The sequence below is a fragment of the Mesocricetus auratus genome, unplaced genomic scaffold (genome assembly GCF_017639785.1).
Source record: "Mesocricetus auratus isolate SY011 unplaced genomic scaffold, BCM_Maur_2.0 Super-Scaffold_100048, whole genome shotgun sequence".
Classification (NCBI taxonomy): domain Eukaryota; kingdom Metazoa; phylum Chordata; class Mammalia; order Rodentia; family Cricetidae; genus Mesocricetus; species Mesocricetus auratus.
The window spans coordinates 120,001-147,198 of record NW_024429225.1 but is presented as its reverse complement, the minus strand read 5'-3'; the positions used below and the strand labels follow the sequence as shown (position 1 = coordinate 147,198).

The window sequence follows — 27,198 nt, the reverse complement described above, 5'->3', positions numbered from 1 at the left end:
CTGTCTTCTAAACTGTTGTTTATACCCAAAGACTAGTGTTTGCCTTGTACCTTATGTGGAGGACCTTCTTTTTACAGAGAGTAACAGTTATTGTGGAGACCCACAACTGGTCAAAATGTTGAGAATAAGTGACATTTGAGTGCTCAGTTCATAGGACATCTCTATCGTCCCCTCCCAGGCCCAGGGAACATGAACTAGGGGGTTGAAAGACTGTAAGAGCTGGAGAGTGGAGAAAGAAGGGTTACCTTCTGGAAACATTGTCCTCTGTATATGACATGACCATTGCATCCACACAGCTGCTATGGCTGCCTGCATAAGACTTGTACAAGATTTGACCCTTCAGCATTTCATCATGGATGGGGAGGGACTCTTTTTTTTTATTTATCTTATGTATATGAGTACTCTATCTGCATATACAACTTAAATGAGAAAGGGGTACCAGATCTCATCATAGATGGTTGTGAGCCACCATGTGGTTGCTGGGAATTGAACTCAGAACCTCTGAAAGAGCAACCAGTGCTCTTTACCTCTGAGCCATCTCTCCAGCTTGGGGGAGGGATTCTTAAAGCCCTCTGAGGACGCTTTCACAGTTAAGGATTGCCAGGGGAGGAGTACTTATTTTCTTTAGTGGTGTAGCTGGCAGCTGGTAAGTTGCCCATGCTGCAGTAAATAGCCTCGCACCCAAGCTCACGTAAACTCAGGGAGGCAGACACACAAGATGCATGTAAAGGAGGGAACTAGTTGAGATGACAAAGGAGGTCTGCAGGAATGGGGGAGGGTCTGGTGGTTTACATTTGAATAGGGGGTCTCAGGTTGGTGGATCTGTCTGGGAAAGGTTAGGAGGGGTGACCTTGCTGGAGGAAGTGTGTCACTGTAAGTGGACTTGGCTGATTCAAACTTTCCAAGTTACTTAGCTCACTCACTTGTGTTCTCTCTCTCTCCTCTCTCTCTCTCTCTCTCCCCCTCTCCCTCCCCCTCTCCCTCTCTTTTCCTCTCCCCCTTTCATACTTGTAGATGAGATGCAGGCTCGCAGCTACTGCTTTAGTGCCATACTGGCCTGTCTGCTGCCATGCTCCCGATGGTGACGGTCATGGACTAATCCTCTCAAACTGCAAGGCCCAGCAGATTCTTTTTTTTTTTTTTTTTTTTTTTTTTTGGTTTTTCGAGACAGGGTTTCTCTGTGGCTTTGGAGGCTGTCCTGGAACTCACTTTGTAGACCAGGCTGGCCTCGAACTCACAGAGATCTGCCTGCCTCTGCCTCCCGAGTGCTGGGATTAAAGGCGTGCGCCACCAACGCCCGGCTGGCCCAGCAGATTCTTTCTTCTATGAATTGCCTTGGTCGTGGTGTCTCTTCGTAGCAGTTGGGAACTAACTATGACAAAGGGGGAATAAAAGGAGCTATGGGGGTAAATAGGATCCAAATACATTGTATGCATATAGAAGGTTGTCAAAAATAAAAACCAGTGAAATTCAGCATTTGGAGAGGTATTACTGATGGAAGTAGGGGCGCAGTGCTTACGAAGTCTTGCTCAGTAAAACTGAACACTGTCATGCAGGCTTGACTTCATTGGTTTTGTGTTACCATAACAAAATAACACAGGCTGCACCAGTGAGGTGCCTCAGCAAATTTAAGATGATTGCTATAAGCTGGGCGTTGGTGGCGCACGCCTTTAATCCCAGCACTCAGGAGGCAGAGGCAGGAGGATCTCTGTGAGTTCGAGACCAGCCTGGACTACCAAGTGAGTTCCAGGACAGCCTCCAAAGCCACAGAGAAACCCTGTCTCGAAAAACCAAAAAAAAAAAAAAAAAAAAAAAAAAAAAGATGGTTGCTATAGTGACTGATGGCCTGAGTTCAATCTCCAGGACCCATGTGCTGGATGTAGAGAATCAACTCTCACAAGTTTTCCTTTGACCCCCACATGTATGTTCTGTTTGTACATACACACACACACACACACACACACACACACACGTAATTTTCAAAGTAAAAAAAATGAGGTTTCTTAAAAAAAATAATAGCTTATAAGGGCCAGAAACATATTTTCGCAATTCTGAGAGTTGCATCTAGTTTACTGCATCTAGAGGCGACTGAACCCTACATGAAACTTCTTTTATAGTAACCCAAATTCCATCCGTGAGAAACGGTCCTTCACTGCATCATAACCTTTTCAAGCCCCAAATTCTAACATTATCCCATTGGCAATGACCGTGGGACACATTGGAAGCGCAGCAGGCTTTTTAGGGCACCCAGTAAGTAGAAGCCAATTTCTGAGTTTCTCGTGCTGTATAAGATAAGAAGGAAAAGTCATCCAGCCGTGATTGTATTTGTATTTCTCTTTTCTCTTTTGAGGCAAGGCTCTCTATGTAGTCTTGGCTGTCCTGGAACTCTCTGTGTAGATCACACTGTCCTCTAACTCACCGAGATCTTCCTGCCTTTGCCTCCTGAGTGCTGAGATTAAAGGCGTGTGCCACCACGCCTGCCCAATGATTATATTTTTAGAAGGATTTTGGGGTAAGATTGGCAACTCTGGAGTGGATGTTACATGACTATTTTTATTGTACTATACTATTCTCCTATAAATATGTTTGCGTGTACATTGTAAAACTCAAAGACCATGACGTGACCATGACCCAGATGAGATGCTTCATAGCCTATACCTGGCCGGCCATGAGTAGAATTCCTGCAGCTCACTGTCAGGGCTGTGCCCGTAGTGTACAGGTGGTACAAAAGAGCTCATCAGGGCCTCACTCATCCAACATCATACTCAAAGGCCTTGCCTTTAAGGCTTTTGGAAGCGTGGTTTCCTCCTGCCCCACCCCCTTTGGATAAGGAAAAAGGACTTACAGGTGCAGGCCTTGATTTATATCACCTGACGGGTAAATTAGAGGCTCCGCTTCGACTCTGAAAATATCAGTAAAGAGCTGAGGAGGGAACCTGGGGTAGAGTGGGCAAGGACACCCAGGTTGCCCCCCCCCCATTGCTATCCTCGTAGAATTTTCAGAAAGTTTTAGTTAATAGTGAAGTTTGAAAGCCATCAAAAGTTTGAAAAGGGGAAAAAAAGGAGAAAATCTTTGCTTAAAATGAATAGACATTTCCTTTGTCTCAGTATCTCCGGCCTTTTTCTGGGGTGGGGTATACCTCATCCCCTGGAAAAGCCAGGAAAAAGAACTACAGGAAATTGTGACTATCCCGGAGCATGAGGAATTGTTTCTCGAAGACAATGTCTGAGCTCCCACAAGGTGTAGGGTTTCTCACATAGACATTGGCAACTGGAAAGCGCACTGGGGAGCTGGCGTTCCCAGTACTCAAAGGCCTTTATGCTGAGGTATTCCTGGCCAGGTTTTCCTGTCATGGTGCCATGTATTGTGTTGGATATAAGGAACATGAAAAGGGAAATATACGAACACAACATTGTAAAGACACACTGCATGAAAGGCTGCGTAAATTGTTCATGTGAAGTCACCATCCAGCCCTAGAAATCCCCGCAGGAACCTCACAGCCAGTTGCTAGATTGCTGAACCAGAAAAACCACATGAAAACTTTGATGATCCTTCAGACGGCTATTCCAAACTATGTTTTATTTGTTTGTTTGTTTGTCTGTTTATGCCAGGATCTTGCCTGATAACACAGACTGGCCTTGAACTCATGAACTTCTGCCTTAGCCTCCAAAGCACTGAAAATGCAAGCCTGAGCTCCCACACCCTGCCCCCTGCTTCTCTTCACGCTGACCGACCGCTGACCATCTGTTTGCTACAGACATTTATTGTTATGCACATTCTGTGACCTTTAGGAAAACACCTGCTTGATGGGGGTTGTCCTTCTGTGTATATGTTTCTCTCATTGGTTGAGGAATAAAACACTGTGACCAGTAGAGGCAGGGAGATAGGCAGGACTAGGAGAGGAGGAGAATTCTGGGAAACGTAAGCACGTAGAACCTGGGAATAGAGGATGTGCAAGGCATTCTCCGGTAAGCCAAGACCACGTGGAAATACATAGATTAATAGAAATGGTTTAATAATTAAGATAGAGCTATCCAATAAGAAGGCCAAGCCACCAGCCAACAGTTTTATAATTAATATAGCATCTGTGTGTTTATTTGGGTTTCAAGGGCCACGAGAGACAGCTGGACCAGAAAATCTCCATCAACATCTGATAGAGTCTTGTGAGCAGAGCTCTTGTTGCCATTCAATGCTCTGGGGACAGGGAAGGAGGGAAGCAGATGATCAGAGCGAATGGGCTGAAAGTGTCGTTCTCACTTCTGATTAACAGTGTCAGTATCTAGAGGGCGAGCTACTCCCAGATATAACTGCCTGGAGAAAACTAGAATGTCGGGGGCGAGAGGCGGAAGAGACACACTTTCTGGTGTGTGATACTTTCCTGCTAGTTGGGTACCAGCATATCAAGTACATTGTTAGGAATAAAGTCATTGGAGTCATTGTCCCACTGACAAGTGACAACTGCATACCCTCTCGTGAAGCTGCTTTCATATAAGCAGTATGGCATCCTCTTGCCACTGAGCAAGGTACACCGCACTCCACTTATTACGTCCGTGCTTCTCCTGCAAACCCCAGGCCCGTTCTTACATCTCACCCGTCTGCCGTGGCAGGCATCCTTTAGGACCTGGTAGTCCACCTTTACAAAGTAGTGCTCTGGGTAACAGAGAAGCCTGTGGTGGATGTTTTTAGACTTGATTTCGCTGTCACAGTAATCATCACCATAGAAAGGTCGCTGGGGTTCAGCGATGATCTTTTCTCTGAGTCTTTCTTTGGTAGGTGGCTGGGTAGGCCCTGTAGAGTGAAGTTCTCTTATGTAGTCACGGGTTTCTGGGTCTACTTCATATTCATAGTGATCCCAATAGTCCCCTTGAAGCCTTGGCGGCAGCAGCAGGAGCAGCAGCAGCAGTGGCAAAGGCCATGGGTAGTTGGTGACCAGAGACTTCATTCTTTCCCTGTAGAGCCAAAGCAGTGGAAGAGAGACTTTCTATTGTGATGAAACGTTGCATTTGCACACAGGGAACACTTACACCACCTCTCACTCTGAGTATGTAGCCCAGTGGAAAATTGTTAGTCTCGAGATTTCAGAATTTATTTGAAGATCCCCCCTAATATTTACTCTAAAATAACTACGTTAGAATTGAGGATAGTAGATAAGGGAGGGTGTGTGTGTGTGTGTGAGAGAGAGAGAGAGAGAGAGAGAGAGAGAGAGAGAGAGAGAGAGAGAGAGAGAGAGAGAGAGAGAGTGTGTGTGAGAGAGAGAGAGGGAGGGAGAGAGAGAGGGGGAGAGACAGAGGGAAAGAGTGGGGGAGGTGGGGGAGGTGGGGTACGGGAAAACAATGGGAGATGGGGGAAGGGCTGAGGAGAAGGAGAACACACCCACCGAGAGAGAGAAGAAATGGTTCCGGGCAGCACTTTCATCTAGAGCAAACACATTTTACTCATTTCCAGAATTAATGATGTGCCCAGCAATGAACCCTCTTCCCCTTGTTGCTCTTGCTCCGACAAGGAACACTCTCCTCCATCTTAGGGCTTTCGTTCTGGTCTTGCTCACATCTGGACACAGATGTCCTCAAGGAAGAGGCCCCGATGGGCCCACAGAGGCACGGCAGACATGCCCTCAGCTGGTTCCTCTGCCGACTCTGCCTCCACGTCGGTGTCTCTAACCGCTGTTCCTTTTAAGCCTCTACCACGCCAACTCACTCTCCCATCAAAGTGCGTCATTTACCTTCTGTCGCTTTCACTGATACTTCCGCCCACCCTGAAGGTAAATGACGGTTCCCGTTTTGACTGGGTTTTCACTTCCCTAAACTCACTCCCATTCACAGCACTATCTATAATTCTGCTGGTCTCATCAGTAGACTCCACAGCTGTCAAACCACTCGGTTTCCTCTATGTCTTAATCACCCTCCCAGCCCAGCCTCCTGCCTGCTCTTTCCGTGTCAGAGTCTTTGCGAGGTTACCAGCAAATGTCTTTGCTTACCAATTCAACGCTAAGCCAGTGACTCAGAATAGAAGATAATTTCAAAAGGAAACATTGCATCCATGTTAGTGATGTACATCATAAAACTGTCTGGCTAATTGTGTTGAGTTTTGAAAGCATCTGTCCACTCTTCTTCTTTAGTAGTCTAAAGCATAGACTACTACACGGCGTAGTCTATGCTTTAGTGCAGAGAATCATCTTTTGGAGAGAACTTCTGGGCCCATTTGTCTTGTGTATCCCTATCCCAGATCTGACTGTTTCTCATGAATTCTCCAAGGTCTTTGTCTCGGTAGAAAGCAATGCTCTTATCTGTCCTTGGAGCAGGCTTCAGAGCCTGGCTCTGCCTGTGGCATCCTTTCCTGGTTATACCCTGTGGTGTCTATTCTTTAGAGAATGGATGCTTGGCTTCCTGGACTTAGAACTTGATGCCAGAGATACTGACCTTCGGTGAGAAGAAATCATTCGGAGTTAGGAAGGAAGAGCGAACCTGAGCAGCTCAGAAGCACATTGCCGAAGCTAGTTTAAATCTTACGAAGCTAGCAGGGAAGTGTAAGAGCACTGGGTCGTAAGCTACACCAAGGACTTCTTACATGTTAGTAACATTGAAGCAACCGAATGATAGCAACACTGTTTACTTTGTGCACTATTGCTAGCTGGCATCTTGTCACTCCCAAACGGTCCATCTAGAAGGGAGACGGGAAGATGGTTATGGCTACTGCAGGCTTGGATTCTGGGAAATGGAGAGGTCAGAAGCCGAGCCCAGAAGTACAGAGGGAAGAAAGAAAAGACAAGCATCCCAGACTGGTGATGCTGAGTGGTCATTCGTTCCACGGAAACACGTTCACAACGCATCTCTCCGTAATTTTTCAAGATTCCCTCAGGATCACGTTGTGACAGCCAGAGAGTTCAGTTCACAACTCTGCTGTGAGAACACGGAACCCCTACAGCACTGGGAGCCAGAGGTAAGCAAAGTCGACGCACACGTGGCCAATGGAGTCTAAGACTCTAGGGCTTGCATTTTACCTACTGAGAACTCACCAGGAGAATGGCTTACAAGATAAACAAATATATACATTATAATGTGACATATATTACACGGTGAGAATGTGAATAGCAATCATAAGTTTGGGTTTTTGTTTTTGTTTTTTTCGAGACAGGGTTTCTCTGTATTGTTTTGGAGGTTGTCCTGGAACTTGCTCTGTAGACCAGGCTGGTCTCAAACTCACAGAGATCCGCCTGCCTCTGCCTCCCGAGTGCTGGGATTAAAGGTGTGCGCCACCAACTTTCGGCTGCAGTCGTAAGTTTTTGATCAGGAAGAAATTATTACAATACTTTTGAGGGGAAAAAAGGTGGCAGGCAAAAGAGTTAAAGGTCATAAGGCTCTTGTGGAAAGTCTTTTGATGACTAAGCTTCTAAATGGATGATTTAACAAAGAGGATACAGCAACATGTATGGGAAACAGCATTTACATAAGCAGAAAACTTGAAATTTGAAAGTCTACTAGTGTGGGAAAGATTAAACAGAGCCTAATACATTCAAAGTGAGCAGATATTATTGAGACGGTATCTTATATCCATAGAGCTGTGTTTTCTTTGGATAGGCTGTTTTCCAGTCTTCATACACACACTAAGCTATGGCATTTTAGAGACATATAGCAAAGAATTTTGTACTTGTACAGCACAGGGCTGGAAGTGTCTAGGCAACAGGGAGAGAAATCCTCCACACATCTTAAACACTAGAGGGGCTGTATGGACTCACAGAAGAGGGATGTCCGCAGGGTACAGCAGGAGGAAGCTAAGAACTCTTCCCCAGACTCTTGTCACCACGTCCGCCCGGCCTCTGTGTAGACCAGATTCGTCCTGTGTAGGTGCTCTGTGGGATGGCAGGGCCAGACGCTGTCACTTTTGTACCCTGTTGCAGAGCCAGAGTGTTCCCATGGTGCGGCCCTCACCCACCTTCCTCCAGCAAGGAAGACGGTTCTTCCGATTGGTCTTGCCTCTGCCACTTGAGAACATCAGAGAGGTGGGGACTCCTGACTGGCCAGTCAGGAGCACTTCCTGGGAGAAGTAGAAACAAAACCACAGTGACTCAAACCTCAGCTGTACTTCAATTGCTAACGAAAGAGCTGTCCTTACTGAACAGCAGAGCAGCGGGCACCATGGGCAGAAGAAGTGCATTTGTGTGAGGGGAAAAAAACTCTATATACCTAAGAAAAAGAGTCAGGCAGGGTCTCTGGCAAGTGTCGTTACATAAACCACCTGCAGATGCTGCCCCACAAAACGGATACCCTGACTGCATGCTTGGTAGCAACGCTGCTCTTGCGGAGGACCAGAGTTCCGTTCCCAGCATGCCCGTACCAAGTCTCACAGCCATCTGTAACTGCAGCCCCAGAGCGTCTACTGCTGCTGTGGGGGGCCCACACTCAAGTAGACCACACAGAAACACACACACACACACAGAGAAACACACACACAGACACACACACACAGAGAAACACACACACAGACACACACACACAGAGAAACACACACACACAGAGACACACACACAGACACACACACACAGAGACACACACACACATACACACACACAGAGACACACACACAGACACACACACAGAGACACACACACACAGACACACACACACAGAGAAACACACACACAGAGAGAGACACACACACAGACACACACACACAGAGACACACACACACACAGAGACACACACACAGAGACACACACACATACACACACAGAGACACACACACACAGACACACACACACAGACACACACACACAGACACACACACAGAGACACACACACAGACACACACACACACAGAGAAACACACACACACAGAAAAACACACACACAGAGAGGGAGAGAGGGAGAGAGACTTTTGCTTAAATATTTTAAATGACAGCACATCATTTTTCCATTTAGTGAGAAAAAAATGTTTTCAAGTGTTTAATGATTATTTCTTCCTTAGCTAATTTTCAGATAATGCCTTTTGATCACTCTTCTGTAGGCGTGTTTATCTTTCTCGTGAAACTGATAGACCACTTTCTAGGTTAAAAATATATGGTAAACACTTAATAATTATTTATGGAAAATTGTTTTCAATTGTTTACTTAGTATAGTGTAGCAATCTAATTGTATAAGAATAATAATGATGACAGCACCATTTCATCATCAAGACAAATGGCAAGGTATATTTTATTCAGGAGCAATCAGAATTACCTTTCCTTACAGTTATGGACAAGTGTGGTTTTCTTCTGCCAAATACAGACGATGGGCTAGAAATGTGACCTAGGAAATCAAACTGTCCTTGTTTGCTCCTGCAGGGGACAGTTATACACAAGACTTTGAACGCTGCCTGCAGTCTGTAGGTAGCAGCATCTACTCTGTATGGACTGTTCTGAGAGTAAAAAGAGACGGTAGATCTTTCTGAGGTGCCTAGGACCTCTGTTTTGTTGTTACAACTGCCGTTGCCGTGAAACACCTTGTGACTGTCATTGTCGCGACTCTGGGAACCTTAGCCAGCTTCACAAGCACCAAGGGTGAAAGATGTCCAAGTCGTCTTGTCCCAGCCCTCCCTCAGCGAGAAGTGAGGGTGCACTTCAGACGTCAGCCTCTTTGAACCCCCCATTCGTTGTCTTAGAAATGAGTGGTGGTCAGCCAGGCGTTGGTGGCGCACGCCTTTAATCCCAGCACTCGGGAGGCAGAGGCAGGCGGATCTCTGTGAGTTTGAGGCCAGACTGGTCTACAGAGTGAGTTCCAGGACAGCCTCCAAAACTACAGAGAAACCCTGTCTCGAAAAACCAAAAAAAAAGAAAAAAAGAAATGAGTGGTGGTCGCAGTGCCCTGTGTTCACTTTCAGATACGTTCGTTGTCAAGGGGCTTTCGGGATTAAAAGACTGACTGGCTGCCCTGGGAGACGGGTGAGGAGGTGGGCACGCTCCGTGACACCAGATTATTTCGCCTCAAAGGCGCATAAGCAGCAACCTTTCCCTCTTCACTGAAACTGGAATTAAGAAGGCAGCCTTTTGATCTGTCTAGTTGAGTGGGAGGGAGTGAAACTTCGGGTCCTGTGCAGAAGGACCAGGTGCTCAGTCCTGCCCTTTGCCTCTGGAACTCAGGGTTCTTCCTCGAACTGCAGCTCGCTCCTGCTTAACAACAAACAGTCCCTACAATTAGGAGGTTTGTTATGTGAAGGCCAGACTCATGGGACAAAATCTCCAGCCCCTTTTTTTTTTTTTTTTTTTTTTTGGGTTTTCGAGACAGGGTTTCTTTGTAGCTTTGGACGCTGTCCTGGAACTCGCTCTGTAGACCAGGCTGGCCTCGAACTCACAGAGATCCGCCTGCCTCTGCCTCCCGAGTGCTGGGATTAAAAGCGTGCGCCACCAACGCCCGGCTCCAGCTTTTAAAATACCTTTTCTCCTGTCCTTTAACAACCTGTCAACAGCAGGTTGGCAGAACAGCTGCATAGCACAGCTGTTAGGGGCACGGTCTCCTCTGACTTCAGCTCATTCCTGGGCCGTTGTGACTGCCACTATATAAATACCTAAGGAAAGGCATAGTCCAGTTGAGGGTGCAGTTACTGGGGAGAAGTAGCGACCCGGTGTTCCGTACCTCGTGATGAAACCTGGACTCGGGCCCAGACCACACCACTTCTGTTCAGAGAGCCTGAGAGAGAAAGTGGGCGTCCCGCTGACGGTGAGGAGGGCTGGCTGCGGTGGCCTGAAACTCCCCCACAGAGATCCGCAGGAGTGCAGAGGGCCAGATCTTATCATACAGCCACACTGCACAGACAAGGACGTTGGACCCCTTCTCTGGCATCTGGGTACCTCCATGGTTGCTGCATAGTGGGATCTGCCTCTCACCTTTCCTTTCAGCTACAAGTTTACTTTTCACTTACTTCCCTAACAAGTACCAGGGACACTTGGGCTGCTTCTCATCAGGTGGGACTGATAGAAAAAGAAGGGCCTGGGAGGCAAGCCCTCTTTCTGTAGGAGGGAGGCGAGGGCAATGAAGACACAGGCAGGCAGGCAGGCAGGCAGGCAGGCATGGGAGACTCGGGAGGCAAAGGGGAACTCTGGGGCTTTGGAAACCAGCCTGATCAACTTATATACAAAGCCACAAAGTGAAACCGAAGGAGCGCCCTTGTGGGTTTGCTGAACAGAAACGGGATGTGATGAGAACCTAATATTTGAAAGTCCACGCAAGGAATCTTGTGACACGTACGCACTCAAGAGGGGATGGGGTCAGAAACACTGTTCTTATGTGGCACTCCCATGTCTCCCAGACCTCGGATGAGGATGAGGTGACAGATTCTGGGAGATCCCAGGAACCGGCTAGAAGCCAGAGTTCCCGCTTGCTTCAGAGGTGTGGACAGTGTGTTCTCCGTTACACCTCTCTGGAAGATGCTCCCAGCCTGAGGAAGAGCTGCTGTCCTGGGTCTCTGATTTTCTTCCCTGGAAAGAAGCAATATGTACAGAGAAAGGGCTGGCTTCTTCTTGCACATCATAAAACAAAACAGAACAAAAACAAGTTATTCCTGGGGCTGGCTGGCCCCCTCCACTATACAAATGGTGCGGAAAAGAGGTTGCTAACATATGAACTGAACATGAGCCAAGAAGAGACTATTTGGGCTGTCATTCTGCGGGAGACCCCGCTCTCCTTTTCGGCAAACAAATGCAGGATCAGACCTGCCACATGAGCGTGACCCTAGGACGGACTCACTGACTACACCCTCCACCTGCACCCTTGTTTATCGTTCAGGACCCAGGCGTTCCCCTAAATCACCCCCCTCGTACCGCAGAATACAGATTGAGCTCTGATTGTACATGTGCCAGCCACCCTGACAGTGAATGTGAGCAGGGTTTATTAAGCAGCCACCATGCTAACAAGGAGAATCCAGCTAACAAGTCCCCAAATGCCAAATGCTGTTCTAGTGATCTATACTGGTAGACTGCCAGCATCTTGTAGTTTCAATAGACTGAGAGGTAAAAAATCGATGTAAAAAACATTGGGGATATCAAGACATAGTGAGCCACGTACTGGAAGAAAAACATAACAACGTGGCATTCGTTTACACGCATTTATTTAAAATTAAACATAAAAAGAAAGAGTCGGCTCAGGTTAAAGGGACGATGGCAAGCAGGAGCAATGATAACCGTCCGTGCTCCATGCCCTGATAACTCTGAGGACTTAAAGCTGGCAGAGAAAGCATCAAGACTGGAGACGACCCTGCCTGAAACTTGGCATAAACATCACATTCCCGCTGCTGCCTTCTGTATTCCCCGTAGTTTGCCAGTCCGCAGGCACAGCTCCCGAGCAGCGAGACTTTGCTGGGCTGTGAGCAGAGCTTTGGTTCGTTTCTCTACCCAGCAGCCCCAAGATGGGAATTCCGGTGGGGGACCGCAGACTGTGCAGTGCTGGCCTGTGGCACTGAGACTCTGGAGGACAGGCTGGTCGGCGGCAGCTGCACTCAGGTGGCCTCACGCGTCTTTGGAGAGCAGCACCGGGCGCGTGTCTCACCCTCATTCACCTTCTGGCGCGGAGTTTCTCCCCTTGCCTCTGTCCACTCAGGTAGACTCAGCCTTGGGGCAGCTTTATAGCGAAACCAGGAAGGAATTCTGTTTGTGGGAGAGAGAGGGAGAATATGAACCTGTATTCTAGGATCAGTTACAACCTTTAATTGATTTATGCTGTACTGGGCTATTTTTTTCCCCATTTATCCAGTTTAGTACCAACAGTGTTTACCACATACTAGGATACAGACACGGGCAGCAGAAGGATAAAAGCAACAAGGGTCGTGACCTTGCCTTCTTTATCCTCGATCCTGTGATTTACAGTTTAGTGCCACTAACTAACTAACCAGCTCATCAGAGAATGGCTTGTCAGCACTGTCAGCGCTCTCTTCAGCGAGGTGACGCTGCGCTCCTGGCACCTCGGGCACTGCTGGCCTGCCGTGACCTTGCACATGGTATGCTCCAGCCCTGGGCTCTCGAAGCAGCCTAGGCTCGGTGTTTCTCCACATTCCCAGCTGGTGGCCTCGGGAACGCCATGCATCCCATCGGTGTATAAAGTTACTGACCAGCCGGCACGACTCATTCATGTCTACAACTTTCCTCGAGACTCTCGGCCCATGTAGACAGTTTTGGTCATGACTCAAAGTGTTGGGGAAGTCTTATGCTAATAAAGCACTGTCTGGCCAATAGGAATCTAGATAGGTGGGGCTAGGAATCCAGGAGGATTCTGGGTAGGAGAAACACAAGAGAGTCAACATGTAACCGCCATGGGGGTAGGAGCCCAGAACTATTCTCCGGTAAGAGACATACTTAGATTAACAATTATGGGGTAATTACTTAAAGCAGAGCTAGCCAGTAAGAGACAAGCAAGGCCAACAGCTTCATAATGAATATAGCCTCCTGTGTGTTTATTTGGGACTCATGCGGCTCTCGAAACAGGCTGGCGCGGCAGAGCCCAGGCGACTGGCGGGGGATAAACCAAAGCGGCTAGCAAGGAAAAAGCTTCTCTTAACATAATGGTGATCAGGAGTGGGATCATGAATTTCCACGCAAAATAACAAAAGCTTTAAAGGAATTTTAAAAACAGAAGAACAGAGAGAAGCACAGATTTTGGTAGCAGCATTTTTCTCAGGTGTGCTCTGTTTTGCTAACGACAAGCCGAGATTCACGTGGCTCGCTTACGGGAGTCTTCCTGACTCGGCATAAAAAAAAAAAAAAAAAAAAAAAAAAAGCAAGATTGTTTTAAGAGACTCTGCTAACGATTGAAAAGTGTGTATGTACAGCTGGAAGTGGCAGCTTTGCTGGAGGTCAGCATGGACTGAGGAGGTAAGATGGAATCATGCTTACGCCCGCCATCTTGGAAAAAAAAAAAAAAGAGGCAGTTTAAAACAGTCGCGGTTTTACAGATAAGACACGTGGCCAGAAAAACATAAAGATTTACAGTAAAGTCAGACTTAAACGAAGAAAACCTCTAAAGGTTTACAGTGTGTTTAAAAATATATGTGAGATTGAGAGAGAAAATGAAACGGCAAAGTGGTATATAAATACAAAAGCCGGCGTTGCGGTGGCGCACGCCGATAAGATTTACTCCAGAGGCAGAGGCAGAGGCAGAGGCAGGCAGATTTCCAAAGAGAAATCCTGTCTCAAAGAAAAATAAATAAAAGTGAAAGAAATAAAGTAATAATAAATAAATAAATAAGCCACGTAAAGATGGAAAATACACAGAGAGTCTGGATACTGTATGCTATTGTGTTTTTCAGTTTTTTGCTTGCTCAGGAAGGAACTGCTGCTAAAGTACACTTGATTATAAATGCTGCTGAATTAATCCAACTTCTATCTTTTAAAAATGCCTTGACTTCAAAATTTAAGTGTAAGGATATGTTACTCGGAAAAGGAGTTTTTATTTATGTTTCTACAGAAAATGAAAAGCTGAGAATTCCTTCCAGGCTTCTGTGGTTTCACGAACCAAGACCCCCGGAAGCAGTGGACCAGGTGTTTCAACAACTGAGACAGCGAAGATGATACAGCTCTACAGACCATAAAAATAAGGACTTATACAGGCTTCTGGGTTTTGTCATGATCCCCATGGTATAAACAGCGCCCCCTTCCAGCAGGAAGCAGTTTGGAATGAGCGACGTCCCAATTCCCATCTTGTTTATAAATCTTTGTTTTCATTTAAATGGGTTGTTTATAATTGGTTAATGATCACAGCCAATCTCTTTTTAAGGGTAAAAAGGGGAATTATGGTATGGGTATTGTTTTTAATTTATTGATACAAATTCAAGGTCAATTTTGTGATGCTTATATTTCTCCTCTTGATGAAGTATTGTGCTTATACTGATCTTTTACAACGTAATGCATAATTGAATGCAGATTATAGATTACTTATAATAGTCAGAACTTATAGTTAGGTAAGTTAGGTTTTCTAGATATACAGAAATATATTTGAGATGGACAGTCTTCAAACCTCTCAAAGACCTTCAGAACATGGCATTTAAAATGGTTTAGGGTGTGTCTTGACAATGAGAAATGTCTGCTCCTGACAGCACCAATTACGTCTGAGAGGAAGATGGGCATCGAAGAAACTCGTTATAAAGTTTGCTTTCAACATGGCAAGATTAGCCATTTGGGAAAGAAACTGCTCTTGCCTAGATTGTTTGACTGTTGTTGTGTCATCTGGACATGCAGGACCCACAGGAAAGTGACTACTGAACTCAGTCTTACAGGGTTCCTGCTTGATGAAGAGTCTACGAGACTTTCTGCAGGACAAAGAAAAATGACTGACAGACTGCCAACGCAGATGGACAGTTTGAAATTTCCTGCTTTGCTGAGAAGTGTTCCAGACACATTGTGGCCTATGGGCTGAAGATGGATGCCCCAACGTTACAGAGGAACTTTGGGTGACTGTCCAGGTAGCAAGATATCTCTGTCAATCCTAGTGTTTATATATTATCCTTCTGTGGTCTTTGATGGAGTTGAAGACAGATAGTTATAATTATAGTTTTCCTTAGTTATGATAAAAGATAAGCTACATATAGGACTTTGGACTTACAAGGATGGGATGGATGATATTTTCTTTAAATCTTGCTAAAATATTGTAACTATGTTCTTATTTGATAACTGTTCTGTCATATACAATTTGACTATGTTAAAGTTAAGACCTTTCTTTTTGTTTAAACAGAAAAGAGGAGATGTTGGGGAAGTCTTATGCTAATAAAGCACTGTCTGGCCAATAGGAATCTAGATAGGTGGGGCTAGGAATCCAGGAGGATTCTGGGTAGGAGAAACACAAGAGAGTCAACATGTAACCGCCATGGGGGTAGGAGCCCAGAACTATTCTCCGGTAAGAGACATACTTAGATTAACAATTATGGGGTAATTACTTAAAGCAGAGCTAGCCAGTAAGAGACAAGCAAGGCCAACAGCTTCATAATGAATATAGCCTCCTGTGTGTTTATTTGGGACTCATGCGGCTCTCGAAACAGGCTGGCGCGGCAGAGCCCAGGCGACTGGCGGGGGATAAACCAAAGCGGCTAGCAAGGAAAAAGCTTCTCTTAACATCAAAGGGTTTCCCTTGGGGGTGACAAAATAAAACCTTCTGGATGTTGGGGGTGAGGCAGCCATCGCCACATTCTGGAGTGAGTGCGCCGAGGCTGGTATCTTCATCTGACAGGGTTGAGTTCATTGGTTGCTCAACAGCCTGGTTTGCAGCAGGTTGCAGCTCTTGCCGTCACGGCTTTTCTTTGGTTCTCCTTGCTGCGCCTTCCGACCCGAGGCCAAGCAGCAGCACAAAGGCCGCCATCTCGTGCACACCGTAATCTTGTCTGCAGGAAAAATGAAGAGAAGAACAGAAGAGACAGTCGGTTCCCTTTTCATTGTGGCAGTGTTCTCAGTAATGACCCCTTCAATATCAGACTTAGATATAAATGAAATATGACATAGTAACATGAGAGTCTGCTGAAGACCCTGAGAATTGGTGCTAACATCTCCGGTTACGACCAGTTTACTCTATCTCATTTTATATAAGTTTGCGCAGCTGAAGAAAAACAAAACAAAACATGACCTACGCCGGGCGTTGGTGGCGCATGCCTTTAATCCTAGGGACAGAAGCAGGCAGATGTCTGTGAGTTCGAGGCCACCCTGATCTCCGGAGTGAGTTCCAAGACAACACGGAGCAACCCTGCCTCAAAAAAACAAAAACAAAAACAAAAAACCAAAACCAAAGCATGACCTAAACTACAGTGCTGGACTCAAGTATTTTCCTTTTGTCTGATTTTAGGAGGGGCTTAGAATCTCCGTGTGGGTCCAAGTCATCTCCCACTATTACTGTCTCTCACTGCCCACATGGTCTGGCACCTGATAGCCTTGTAAGCAAATGCGGCACGCACACACAGAGCCTTTCCCCATCTCCTGGCTTTTTTCCCACCCATTCCCAGTCAGGAAATCTCTACCAGCTCCTTTGACAAGCTGATCTTTCAGCTGCTTCTTGTCAGGCTGGGAGTGAAACTGTGTCTACCCGCAGAGTCTCAGCTATTGGGTCTATCCGAGGGAAGGAGGGGCAGGAAAGGGGTAGAGAGACGTGTGTGTGGGTTTCCTGAGGAAGCAAGGAGCCAGGGACACTCGGGGGGAGCCGGGCAGAGTGTGCACGCGGCCGTCGGAATCAGGGACCAGGAAGGACTCTGCTTCCCCTTCTGCAAACTCTTCCTCACGGTTTCCTCAAACCCAGAGTGTCCTATGGTTTTCTTTTCTGAAAGCCCCCAGCACACCTTTGCTCGTGTCTCAATGTGTCTGACCTTTCATCTCTAGTTAGGTGACACACGTGACAAATGCCGGTCTGAGGCTAACAACTCCCTGACCCTAAGTTTTCTGATCACTGCCAGGGGACACAGCTTCACACTCGGGCCTGCACAAACACTGCTTCCTCAGCAGCATTTGTCGAAGGCACAGCACAGCTAGTCAGTGTGAAAAGCCTGTGGTGGTGTCAGTGTTACACATTTCTTAGTGAGAGTCCCCAGAGGATGATTGTTTATGTCGACAGCTCTTTCTCTCGTGCTAGAATGGTTTTTATTTTCCTTCTTTCCCCTTTAAGTTCCTCTTAACCATGTTTCTTCACCATCTCTTATGTTATTTGTCTGTTTCCCTTTTTGCTTTTAAAGATTTATTTATTGTGTATATAGTGTTCTGCCTGCAGGTATGCCTGCAGGCCAGAAGAGGGCACCAGATCTCATTGCAGATGGTTGTGAGCCACCATGTGGTTGCTGGGAACTGAACTCAGGACCTCTAGAAGAGCAGTCAGCGCTCTTAACCGCTGAACCACCTCTCCATCCCTTGTTTTGTTTTGTTATTTTCAAGACAGGGTTTCTCTGTGGCTTTGGAGGCTGTCCTGGAACTAGCTTTGTAAACCAGGCTGGTCTCAAACTCACAGAGATTCTCTTGCCTCTGCCTTCCAAGTGCTGGGATTAAAGGCATGTGCTGCCACCGCCCAGCTCAAATCCATTTCCCATTTCTGCGAATCTTTTGTAACTCACTTTTAAAAATATTTATTTCTACTGTTTTTAATTCTCTGTCTGTGCATAATTGTGGGCATGTGAGTGCAGGTGTCCCGGAGGCCAGAAGAGAGCACTGGATTCCCTAGAGCCTCTGGAGTGCTGGGATTAAAAGCGTGCGCCACCAACGCCCAGCTTATTTTTATTGTTTTTAATTCTCTGTCTGTGCATAATTGTGGGCATGTGAGTGCAGGTGTCCCGGAGGCCAGAAGAGAGCACTGGATTCCCTAGAGCTGGAGTCACAGGATTGTAAGCAGTCTGACGTGGGTGTTGGGAACTGAACTCTGTTCCTCTGAAAGAGCAGTCAGTACATGCTCTTAACCCCTGGGTCACAATCCAGGCCCTTGCTTGTCTTTAAACACAGGGTCTCATCTGGGCAGTGGTGGCGCACGCCTTTAATCCCACTCAAGAGGCAGAGGCAGGCGGATCTCTGTGAGTTCGAGGCCAGCCTGGTCTACAGAGCGAGTTCCAGGACAGCCTCCAAAGCCACAGAGAAACCCTGCCTTGAAAAACCCAAAAAAAAAAAAAAAAAAAAAAAAAGAAGAAGAAGAAGAAGAAAAAAAAGAAAACGAGAAACGAGACAAGGTCTTACTATTTAAAACAGGATGGCCTGGAACTTGCTAAAAGCCCAAGCCAGTCTAAGCTACTCGTTGGCCTTTAATCCCAGCACTCGGGAGGCAGAGGCAGGTGGATCTCTGTGAGTTTGAGACCAGCCTGGTCTACAGAGCGAGTTCCAGGACAGCCTCCAAAACAATACAGAGAAAGCCTGTCTCAAAAAACCAAAAGAAAACAAAAAAGCATAATTGATCCTCCTGCCCCAGCCCCCAGAATGCCGAAATGGCAGGCATCTACTGTAACTCAGGACCACGGACAGATTACTGAGAATTTAGTCTACATGTTCCTTGATAGATTTTGGGTGCAGGAAGAATTTGTCAGTAGCATTTTTTTCCCTGGAACCTCTAAATCCTTTGCTGTTGGCCTTTCTTTCTTAGTGAGGTGATGGTAGGAAAATAGAAGGGACAGGAGACCCCGTACTTGACATGAGCAGAGGTCACAGCTGCCTATGCTAGATTTCAGATTCTTAGACATTCACTTAAAATGTGTGTGTACACACAAAGGAAAATGCCAGTGTGGGGATGGTGGAGTTGGCCTGTGTCATGGGACTTTCAGGTTAGAGTCGTGGCTCCTGGGCACAATGTGCCTCCCAGTTCCCGGGAGACCGATGAAGCCCCCAAGCAGTGAAGCCATTCAGGCCGAGTAGTGTTTCTCCGGACGTCCCCTTAGATGTCCCGGAAGCATGGACGCTTGGCAGGACAGTTGGTCTTGGACATCAACCTTGTGCACCCTGCATGACTTGCAAACTTCACTGCAACGGTGTTGATCCCGGACATTGCCCTTATACCCTGTTTCTGGTAAAGGCGTGAAAGGTTGGATTGCTCTCCATACAATTGTCACAGCCTGGGTTGTGCTGTGGTCCCCCCAGCCTGACCTGACTTCATTCCTTGCGGCCACATCAGGTGACCTGGGCCCAGTAAGCAAGCACAGGCGCTTACAATGTAAAGATTTCGTAATTCATTTGAAGCGGGCTTTGATCTGCATTAAATGAAGATATTATGAGACGGGTTCCTACAGATAGACGCTACCCTTGTATCTTAAAGGAATTCATCTGTCTTCAAGTTTTCTTTTTAAGTAGCACAGAGAAACTAGAGGGAGGGAAGAAAATGTAATGAGGAGAAAAAGAAGGACAATAAAGCCTGGATGGGGAAGAAAACAGCAGCAAGGACCACTCGGCCTGAGTTGGTGATGCGGCCCTCGGCCTGAATTAGTGATGCCACCCTCGTGAGGCCTGAGTTAGTGATGCTGCCCTCACTTCTCACTGCTGCCCACTTTCTGCTCAGACCCTGAGTGCTCTGCTCACTTGGCGACATTCAAAACTCCCCAAGGCCACACAGACGATGGGACTCCAGCAGAGAAACAGGAAATAGCGTTCGTCTGCAGAAGGGCTGCCCTGTGTGGAAGAAGCCACGGGACAGGGTCCGACTTCCAGGCTGTGGCGTGCGCTTGACTTGGGATGGTCACCCTGCTCCCCATCAACCGACCAGGTCGGTTATGGTTTAATGTCTTGAGAAGACAGAGTTAGCAGCCCACAGAGAAGCACCCCCTCTTCTGCCGTGACCTTGAGTTCAGTCCAGATGGCTGAGGCAACAGCTGAGGTCTCTCAGCTGAGAAGATCAGGACAGAACAAACTCCTTAGAGTTTGGGAATCGTTTACCCCGCTCCGGCCCACTCACTTGTCTGACTCCTGCTTCTGGCTCACAGGACTGGAACCACATCGCTTGGAATTAATGGCCCCCGTCAACTGTCCCCTACCTGTCCATTACCCGTATTTCTTACTGTTTCCCAACCCCAAGCCTTCCCTCAAGCAAAGCTGCTTTCTGCACTACCTAAGAAATAGAATTGTAGGCCAATAGACTTGGAAACAACCACAAAGTCTACCTAGCGTTATAAATGGGAAAACTAGCAAACAGAAGGCTAATGATGGAAGGCTACTGATGAAGATCTGATAGAATTTCCAGAATTAGGTGACTCTGTTTGTCTCCCTTTCCTCTCTGGCTGTAAGGTTACCATGTCCATACCTGAACATGGGGTGCCAGCATTTAGAATTCAACATCAAGAATCAACAGGGGGGCCGGGCGTTGGTGGCTCACGCTTTTAATCCCAGCACTCGGGAGGCAGAGGCAGGCGGATCTCTGTGAGTTCGAGGCCAGCCTGGTCTACAGAGAGAGTGCCAGGACAGCCTCCAAAACTACACAGAGAAACCCTGTCTCGAAAAACCAAAAAAAAAAAAAAAAAAATCAACAGGGGGAGGAGTTGGCAGTCTAGTCCAAAGCCTTCTCTGTTTCCTCCAGAATTTTGAAAAGGAAAAACATTAGCTCAGGGAGGCTATTGATATCTGTGTCTCTCCACAGTCTTTGTGGGAAATGGTATCTGACCAGTCACAATATAAACCATATTATAATCTATCTTTAGAGAAGTCTTTAAGACTCCATAATTCACCCCTACACACACACACACACACACACACACACACACACACACACACACACACACTATAGGCTCCTGTTATTCATTTCTCCTGGTTACCCACCCTATCGCTGTAGACAGCACATACTTGGGATGAAAGCTGCGGAGAAACTAAACTGGAACTGATTGGAAGATTCTCCCCAGCTGGCTGGCTGTCTGTGTGCCGGACAGTGCTATTCAGAGTGCTGTGGGGAGAGGTACTGATGAGTTAACACAGATGTGAACTGTAGTACCAACCCACCATGCAAGACATGCCTATTGGTGTAATAGTAGCATAACTGTTATGGAGGCAGCACACTGCTTCCTAATTGGATTTTCGGCTTGCCTGATACTCTAAACCATAACTGGAAAGGTTAGGCCCTGGAGGGGGACCTAATCTGGCTGCTTAGCTGAACTGACACGTCGTCAAAGCACCCTCTAAATACCTGTGTTTGTACCCACAGACAAAGGCTACTCTCATCCTTAAACAGAGGCTTTGTTGGCTGCTTGCAGTGAACAAAGGCAGATGCAAATACTCATGGCTGAAGGAGATGCTGGGAACAAAGAATGCTCATTCCCAGGGGAGACATTTATATCACCCTCAGGGTTCACACACCAGTATGGAAAAGGGGCAGAAAGAGTGTAAGAGCTGTGGGGTAGGAAGAGGGGTTTCCAAACACCACCCTCTATGCACAACTTGGCTACGGCTGTCACGGGCTCACAGCAGCGTGGCATTCTGGTTCCGGGTGCACCAGAGCCAGGCCCCCCTAACAGTCAACTATGGAGGGGGGGGGAAGCCCTCACGGGCCACACCTCACCCTGCCGACCTTGGGGGCCCACAGGTTCATGCTGGGGTGGTCAGTTCCAAACTCAGGGTGACACCGATGGCCCCTGATTAAACTTTGTGGTACCCAAGACAGTAGGCTCTGGGTTGAAGAAGAAGGGAGGGCTGGAGAGATGGCTGAGCAGTTAAGAGCACTGGCTGTTCTTCCACAGGACCCAGGTTCAAATCCCAGCACCCACATGATGGCTAACAACCATCTATAATGAGATCTGATATCCTTTTCCGGTCTGCAGGCATATATGCAGACATAATAAATAAATCTAAAAAAAAGAAGAAGAAGGGAATTCACGAAGCTGTGGGTAGAAATGTAGGGAGTATGAGAGGAGTTGGAGGAGAGAGATTTGGGCGGATCTGATCAAAACACAACGTATATACGTATGAGATTCTCAAACGAGGAACTGAAAAAACACATAATAAAGGAGAAAAGTCCCTAAGAGGTGACCCCAATAGCTTTTTCTTTAAAAAGTAGGTTGAGGGCTGGAGAGGTGGCTCAGAGTTAATACCATTTTCTCCTCTTGGAGAGACCAAGGTTCAGTTCCCAGAACTTGCAGAGAGTCTCACAGCAACTGTAACGCCAACGTCGGGTGGTTAGTGGCCCCTTTTCGCCTCTGTGGGCACTGCATGAATGTGACACACACACCAGAGATAAAACAAATAAGCTCATTTGACAGGAAGTGGAGACGAGCCCCACCCCCAGGCAACAATCTATTAAGTGATATCTGCTGGAAGAGGAAAGCTCAGTTTTCTTCAGTGACAGTGGGGACAGCAACCCCACCTCACAGCAGGCCTCACACTTGGGAGTAGCCGTCCCGCCCAAATTGGACTCCACGGTTTTGTTTTTGTTTGTTTTTTAAGAGAGGGAAAGAACATGAAGCTGATATTTTTAGTTCATTTTTAATTAAAACAGAATTACGTCACTTTTCTCCTTCCCTTTCCTCCAGCCCCTCCCAAATCCCCTCCCTCCCCTCCAATGTTCCCTCATTCTCAAATTGATAGGCTCTTTTTTCTTTGTTATTACTGGGGGGGGGGTGTGTGCGTGTGTGCTCTATACAGTTTCAAGGCTGACCACTTTGTATTAGCTAACCAATTAGGGGGCTGAGTAGGAGCACTGGAGAGAAACTAGGAAGAGTTGGAGGAGGGGAATGAATATCAGAATATATTGTATGAGCCAGGCATTGTGGTGCACGCCTTTAATCCCAACCCTGGGGAGGCAGAGGTGAGCAGATCTCAGTGAGCTTGAGGCCAGTCTGGTCTACAGAGTGAATTTCAGGCCTTTCAGGGTTACAAAATAAGATCCTGTCTTAAATAAACATACATAATATGAAATTCTTTTTTTTTTTTCCGAGACAGGGTTTCTCTGTATTGTTTTGGAGGCTGTCCTGGAACTCGCCCGGCCATAATATGAAATTCTTAAAGATAAATAGAAACGTGATTCAAAAAAATTCATGCCGTGTAATCTTTCTTGCACAAAATTAAAAATTTTAAACAACATGATCTGACTCTCTGCCTAGTCCTGTCTGTCCTATGGCACTAGATCTTTGAGATAAAGATATTTTACACAAAAAGGATTTTGAGTTTTTCAGAATATTGACTTACTGTTGTTTGTGTAGATCAATAGTTGGGTTTTGGTTGTCTGGTGTTTGGTTGATTCTCACCAAATGACTCAAAGAAGGACAAGAAACGGAAACTCAAAACACGTGTGGAGTCTGTGGTTTAATGCAGCAGAGATGTTTTTATTGACACAGACTCAGTGGTTGCCCCTCAGCCACAGTGGAAGGAGAGACCACTCCTCCCCCACAGGATTATACCACACCGTACGCAGAGTTCTCGGTCTCTGTGCTGCTGGTGACTTATTCAACATATCCCTGAAAGTTAACCGGTCCTAAGTCATCACAAGTGACAAAAACGAACCCCTCTTTAGGGTGGATTTGGTACCTGCAAGCAGGGTATCTGGTGCCATCAATGAGCTGGCAGACGGTCAGTCTGAATCTTGTCTCACTCTGGAAGCAGAAAATGCCAGTAAGGTTTGTGCAAGTCGCCTTCTTGGAAGAAGTGCAAACGCTGTTGATTTTCTGAGGCCTCTCGTGGATGAAGACATGCAGCTTTTTGCATGTGTGGTCGGGTTCCCTGATGACCCTCTGCTGTATCATGTAGTTGCAGTACCTCACGGGGCCAGTGTTCGGAGGGTAGTCCACGTGCAGGTGCTCCAAGGATGTCAGCACGACATCCTCATTCACTTCGTTCTCCCAGAAGAGGAGCAGCAAGAAAACCAGCACCATCAGTACCATCAGGGGCAAGAGACCCTTCACATCCCCGGCTTTAACTCCTAGAGGGGGAAGGAAACAGACAGGAGCAGAGGGTCAGGAGAGTCCTCCAGGACACGCTATCCCCTCCTGATAATTAAAACCGCACTGGCCATGCACACCCCATTGCAGGGGCTGCCCCCAGAAAGCCCTTATCCACCCGGGTCCACGCGCCGCCCGTCAAGACGGTCGAGTATAATCTGTCCTTTCTGACTCTTTCCCTGCCTGGATTCTCCTCCAGCCTGTGCTTACGGCCCTCACCTGTCCTTCTCGATCTTGCTTTCATAGGTAACATGCCCTCTTAATCATGCATGCGAGATGGCACCTCACAGTCCCCAGAGGAGAGCAGGTAAGGAGCCCCTGCCAGTGCGGAGGGCAGAGGAGGAAAGTGCAGAAAGGGAGGGACCCGGGGAATAGCGTGCTTGGGTGCCTTCGGGGAGGAAGAGTCTTCAAAGTGAGACACCGGGGAGGCAGGTCCTGGAGCGGTTCTCATTAAACAGACGTGGACTCTGGAAATATTTAATCCTGCTGCATGCGAGCCACAGTGTTGTCCACCATTTAAGTTTTAACCAGTCCTAACTACAAACCAGTGAAAGGGCTGCTAGTTTTACTCCATCAGTAGAGATGTATGTCGCACGTAGGTCATGGGAGAGACATAAAATCATAAGATAACAAGAGTTTCATCCTGCCGGTGCCGAACAGCGGCTTCAGCACATTTAATTCCCATGTGGGGTCTCGGGCTGGTCTGGGTAAGGTCAGTTCTCTTGAGAGAGCACGCTTGAGCATTCGTCTACCTGAAGTCCTGGGCCCTGAAAAGAGTGGCAATAGTCACTGGGCTCTACTGCATCTTTTTTTTTTTTTTTTTTTTTTTTTTGGTTTTTCAAGACAGGGTTTCTCTGTATTGTTTTGGAGCCTGTCCTGGAACTCACTCGGTAGACCAGGCTGGTCTCGAACTCACAGTGATCCGCCTGTCTCTGCCTCCCGAGTGCTGGGATTAAAGGCGTGCACCACCAACGCCCGGCTTCTACTGCATCTTTGAAAGACATCAGGGGTTAAAACAAACAAAACACAAATCGGCCGTCGCTTCCACACAGAAATCAGTGGACGAGAGCTTAGTTTAAGGAGTGTGGTTCCAGACACTGCGGCAGTGGGAAACACCGTGTCATCCATCTCAGGAAGTCTGGGGAATCGATGCGGGGATGGAAAACATCACCTGATTAGTCTTGCTCCGATGCTGAGCCTTCAGCTAGAGTGACACACTTGCGTACATGTGTATCTGAGTGTGTGAGTGCACAGGTGTGAGAATGTGTGTGTGATCGTGTGAGTGTGCGTGTATGACTATATAAGTATGTGGAGCTGAGTGTGTATATGAGTGAAAACACGTGTGTGTGGATGTGTATTGTGCATACGTGTGCGCGTGTGTTTGTGTGACTGTAAATGTGTGTGATGTGTGTGAATGTATGAACTATGTGAGATTGTGTATGAGAGTATTAGCGTGTACATGCAAACACTTTAGTGTGTGTAAGCGGGGAAAGGAGGGGTTGGGGGCGGGGTAAAGATCTAGAGCACTGTGTGTGCTGTGCTACTGAGCTGTACTCCAGTCTGTGATGTTTTTAGGAAGGTAAGTGGGGTCATTTGAATGAAAATGGCCCCTATAGCCTCGTGTACTGGAAAGCTTGGTCCCCAGTTGGGGAACTGTTTGGGAAGGATCAGGAGGCGTGCCACTAGGGGTGGGATTTGAGGTGTCAAAAGCCCACACCCTCTCTAGCTCTCTGCCTCTCTCTCCGTCATCTCCTCCAACGCGTGACTCTCAGCTCCCGCTCCAGGCCGGCTTGCCTGCTGCCACGCCCCTGCCATGATGGTCTCCTGAAACTCTAAATTCTCAATACGCTCTTTCTTCTGGAAGTTGCCTTGGCCATGGTGTCTTAGCACAGAAAGAGGAAAATAACGAAAGCCATCCACTGGTGGTGAGAGCCTGCTGTGCCGGCCCGACTCAGTCACACCTAGACCACTGCCTGGGTACAGGGCTTGCAAGCCAGGAATAAGACAGCTCATCCGCAGCTCCTTTCAAGGGTGCCTGGAGGGTCTTCCTCAAGCCTGCCCTAGGAAGTGAGTTTCCTGCCAGTGGGGATGGCTCGCCACGTGGCGTTTCCTGCAAATGGGAATGGCTCGCCACGCGGCGTGGCAGAGGGTTTGCCTAGTCACCTCTCTGCAAACTGAGTATATCTGGAGAGGAGAGCCGAGTGCTTATCTCCAGCAGGGTCCACCGCCTCTAGGATCACAGCATGTTTACGGGGTACACAACTGGGCAAAAGAAAAGATGTCCTATTTTGTCCCTTTCATGACACCAACTTCCTGTGTTAGCATGGGAAACTCATGCCTCTTCCCGGGGTTCCCGTTTCTATATCTAGAACAGGAATGATAGGGGAAAAAAACCAGGGTGACAGGCAGCAGGCTCTCCTCTGCTTTCACACGCCAAGGAACTGAGCTTCATTTGAATGCAGGCACTGGCCGATCTCGTGTACTGTACACTGAAGGTGTGTGTGTGTGTGCGCGCGCGTGTGTGTGTGCGTGTGTGTGTCGGGGTCTGTGCCTCCCAGCCCTTCCTGGAAACCAGCGACGAGGAAGCATGGAGTTAGGGATGGGTGCCAGACCCAAAGCGAGGTCTGACTTAGAGGAGCGTTCCTGTGAAACAGCTTAGGGTCTGGCAAGGTGACCAAAGGGACGCCTCCTCCCAGGCCCCACCCTGATTCCCTTCGCAGCTCCTGGGCTCTAGTTAAATCCCCGCGCCCTGCCTCACTCTCCCTCCTCTCCCACAGACATCCAGGACCGCGGGCAGACGGTGCTCTCAACCGGAGGCCTCAGCCCGGGCCTGGCAGCTACGACCTTGGGCTGTGCACACAGTTCCTTCCGTGGGAGGGGCAGGCATTTGCT

The 27,198-nt window shown here is 47.5% G+C and overlaps 3 protein-coding genes across 5 annotated transcripts in view; all 3 read right to left on the bottom strand.

Annotated features, from left to right (window-relative positions):
- Positions 1-4,065: 4,065 nt before the first annotated feature.
- On the bottom strand, positions 4,066-7,953 carry Rnase9 (ribonuclease A family member 9 (inactive)). Of its 2 annotated transcripts, none has more exons than XM_040735791.1 (2): positions 7,736-7,953; positions 4,066-4,949 (listed from the first exon to the last, which is right to left on the bottom strand). In XM_040735791.1, exon 2 carries the CDS (start codon positions 4,940-4,942, stop codon positions 4,382-4,384), a length of 561 nt encoding a protein of 186 aa, XP_040591725.1. In that variant the 5' UTR covers positions 4,943-4,949; positions 7,736-7,953; the 3' UTR covers positions 4,066-4,381. The 2 variants fall into 2 exon arrangements, with proteins under 2 accessions (XP_040591725.1, XP_005087548.2); XM_005087491.4 differs by lacking the exon at positions 7,736-7,953 and adding an exon at positions 5,378-6,082.
- A 4,889-nt stretch (positions 7,954-12,842) lies between these two features.
- On the bottom strand, positions 12,843-16,235 carry Rnase11 (ribonuclease A family member 11 (inactive); the record flags this gene model as incomplete). Its single annotated transcript, XM_040735759.1, is given in 4 exon segments — positions 12,843-13,056; positions 13,058-13,166; positions 14,534-14,537; positions 15,972-16,235. Coding segments are annotated over 4 exon segments (591 nt in total), but the record flags the coding sequence as incomplete, so codon positions are not given.
- Positions 16,236-23,664: 7,429 nt separating this feature from the next.
- The window catches only part of Rnase12 (ribonuclease A family member 12 (inactive)), a 5,995-nt gene continuing 2,461 nt past the window's right edge, over positions 23,665-27,198 (bottom strand). Inside the window, exons 1-2 of one of the 2 annotated variants that reach the window (XM_040735778.1) lie at positions 24,526-24,925; positions 23,665-24,287 (exon numbers count right to left, since the gene is read on the bottom strand). In XM_040735778.1, the coding sequence (XP_040591712.1) occupies positions 23,812-24,287; positions 24,526-24,559 (510 nt within the window). In that variant the 5' untranslated portion in view covers positions 24,560-24,925 and the 3' untranslated portion in view covers positions 23,665-23,811. Of the gene's footprint in view, positions 24,288-24,525; positions 24,926-27,198 lie in introns of those variants that run through there. The other variant, XM_005087471.4, reaches the window with a different exon arrangement.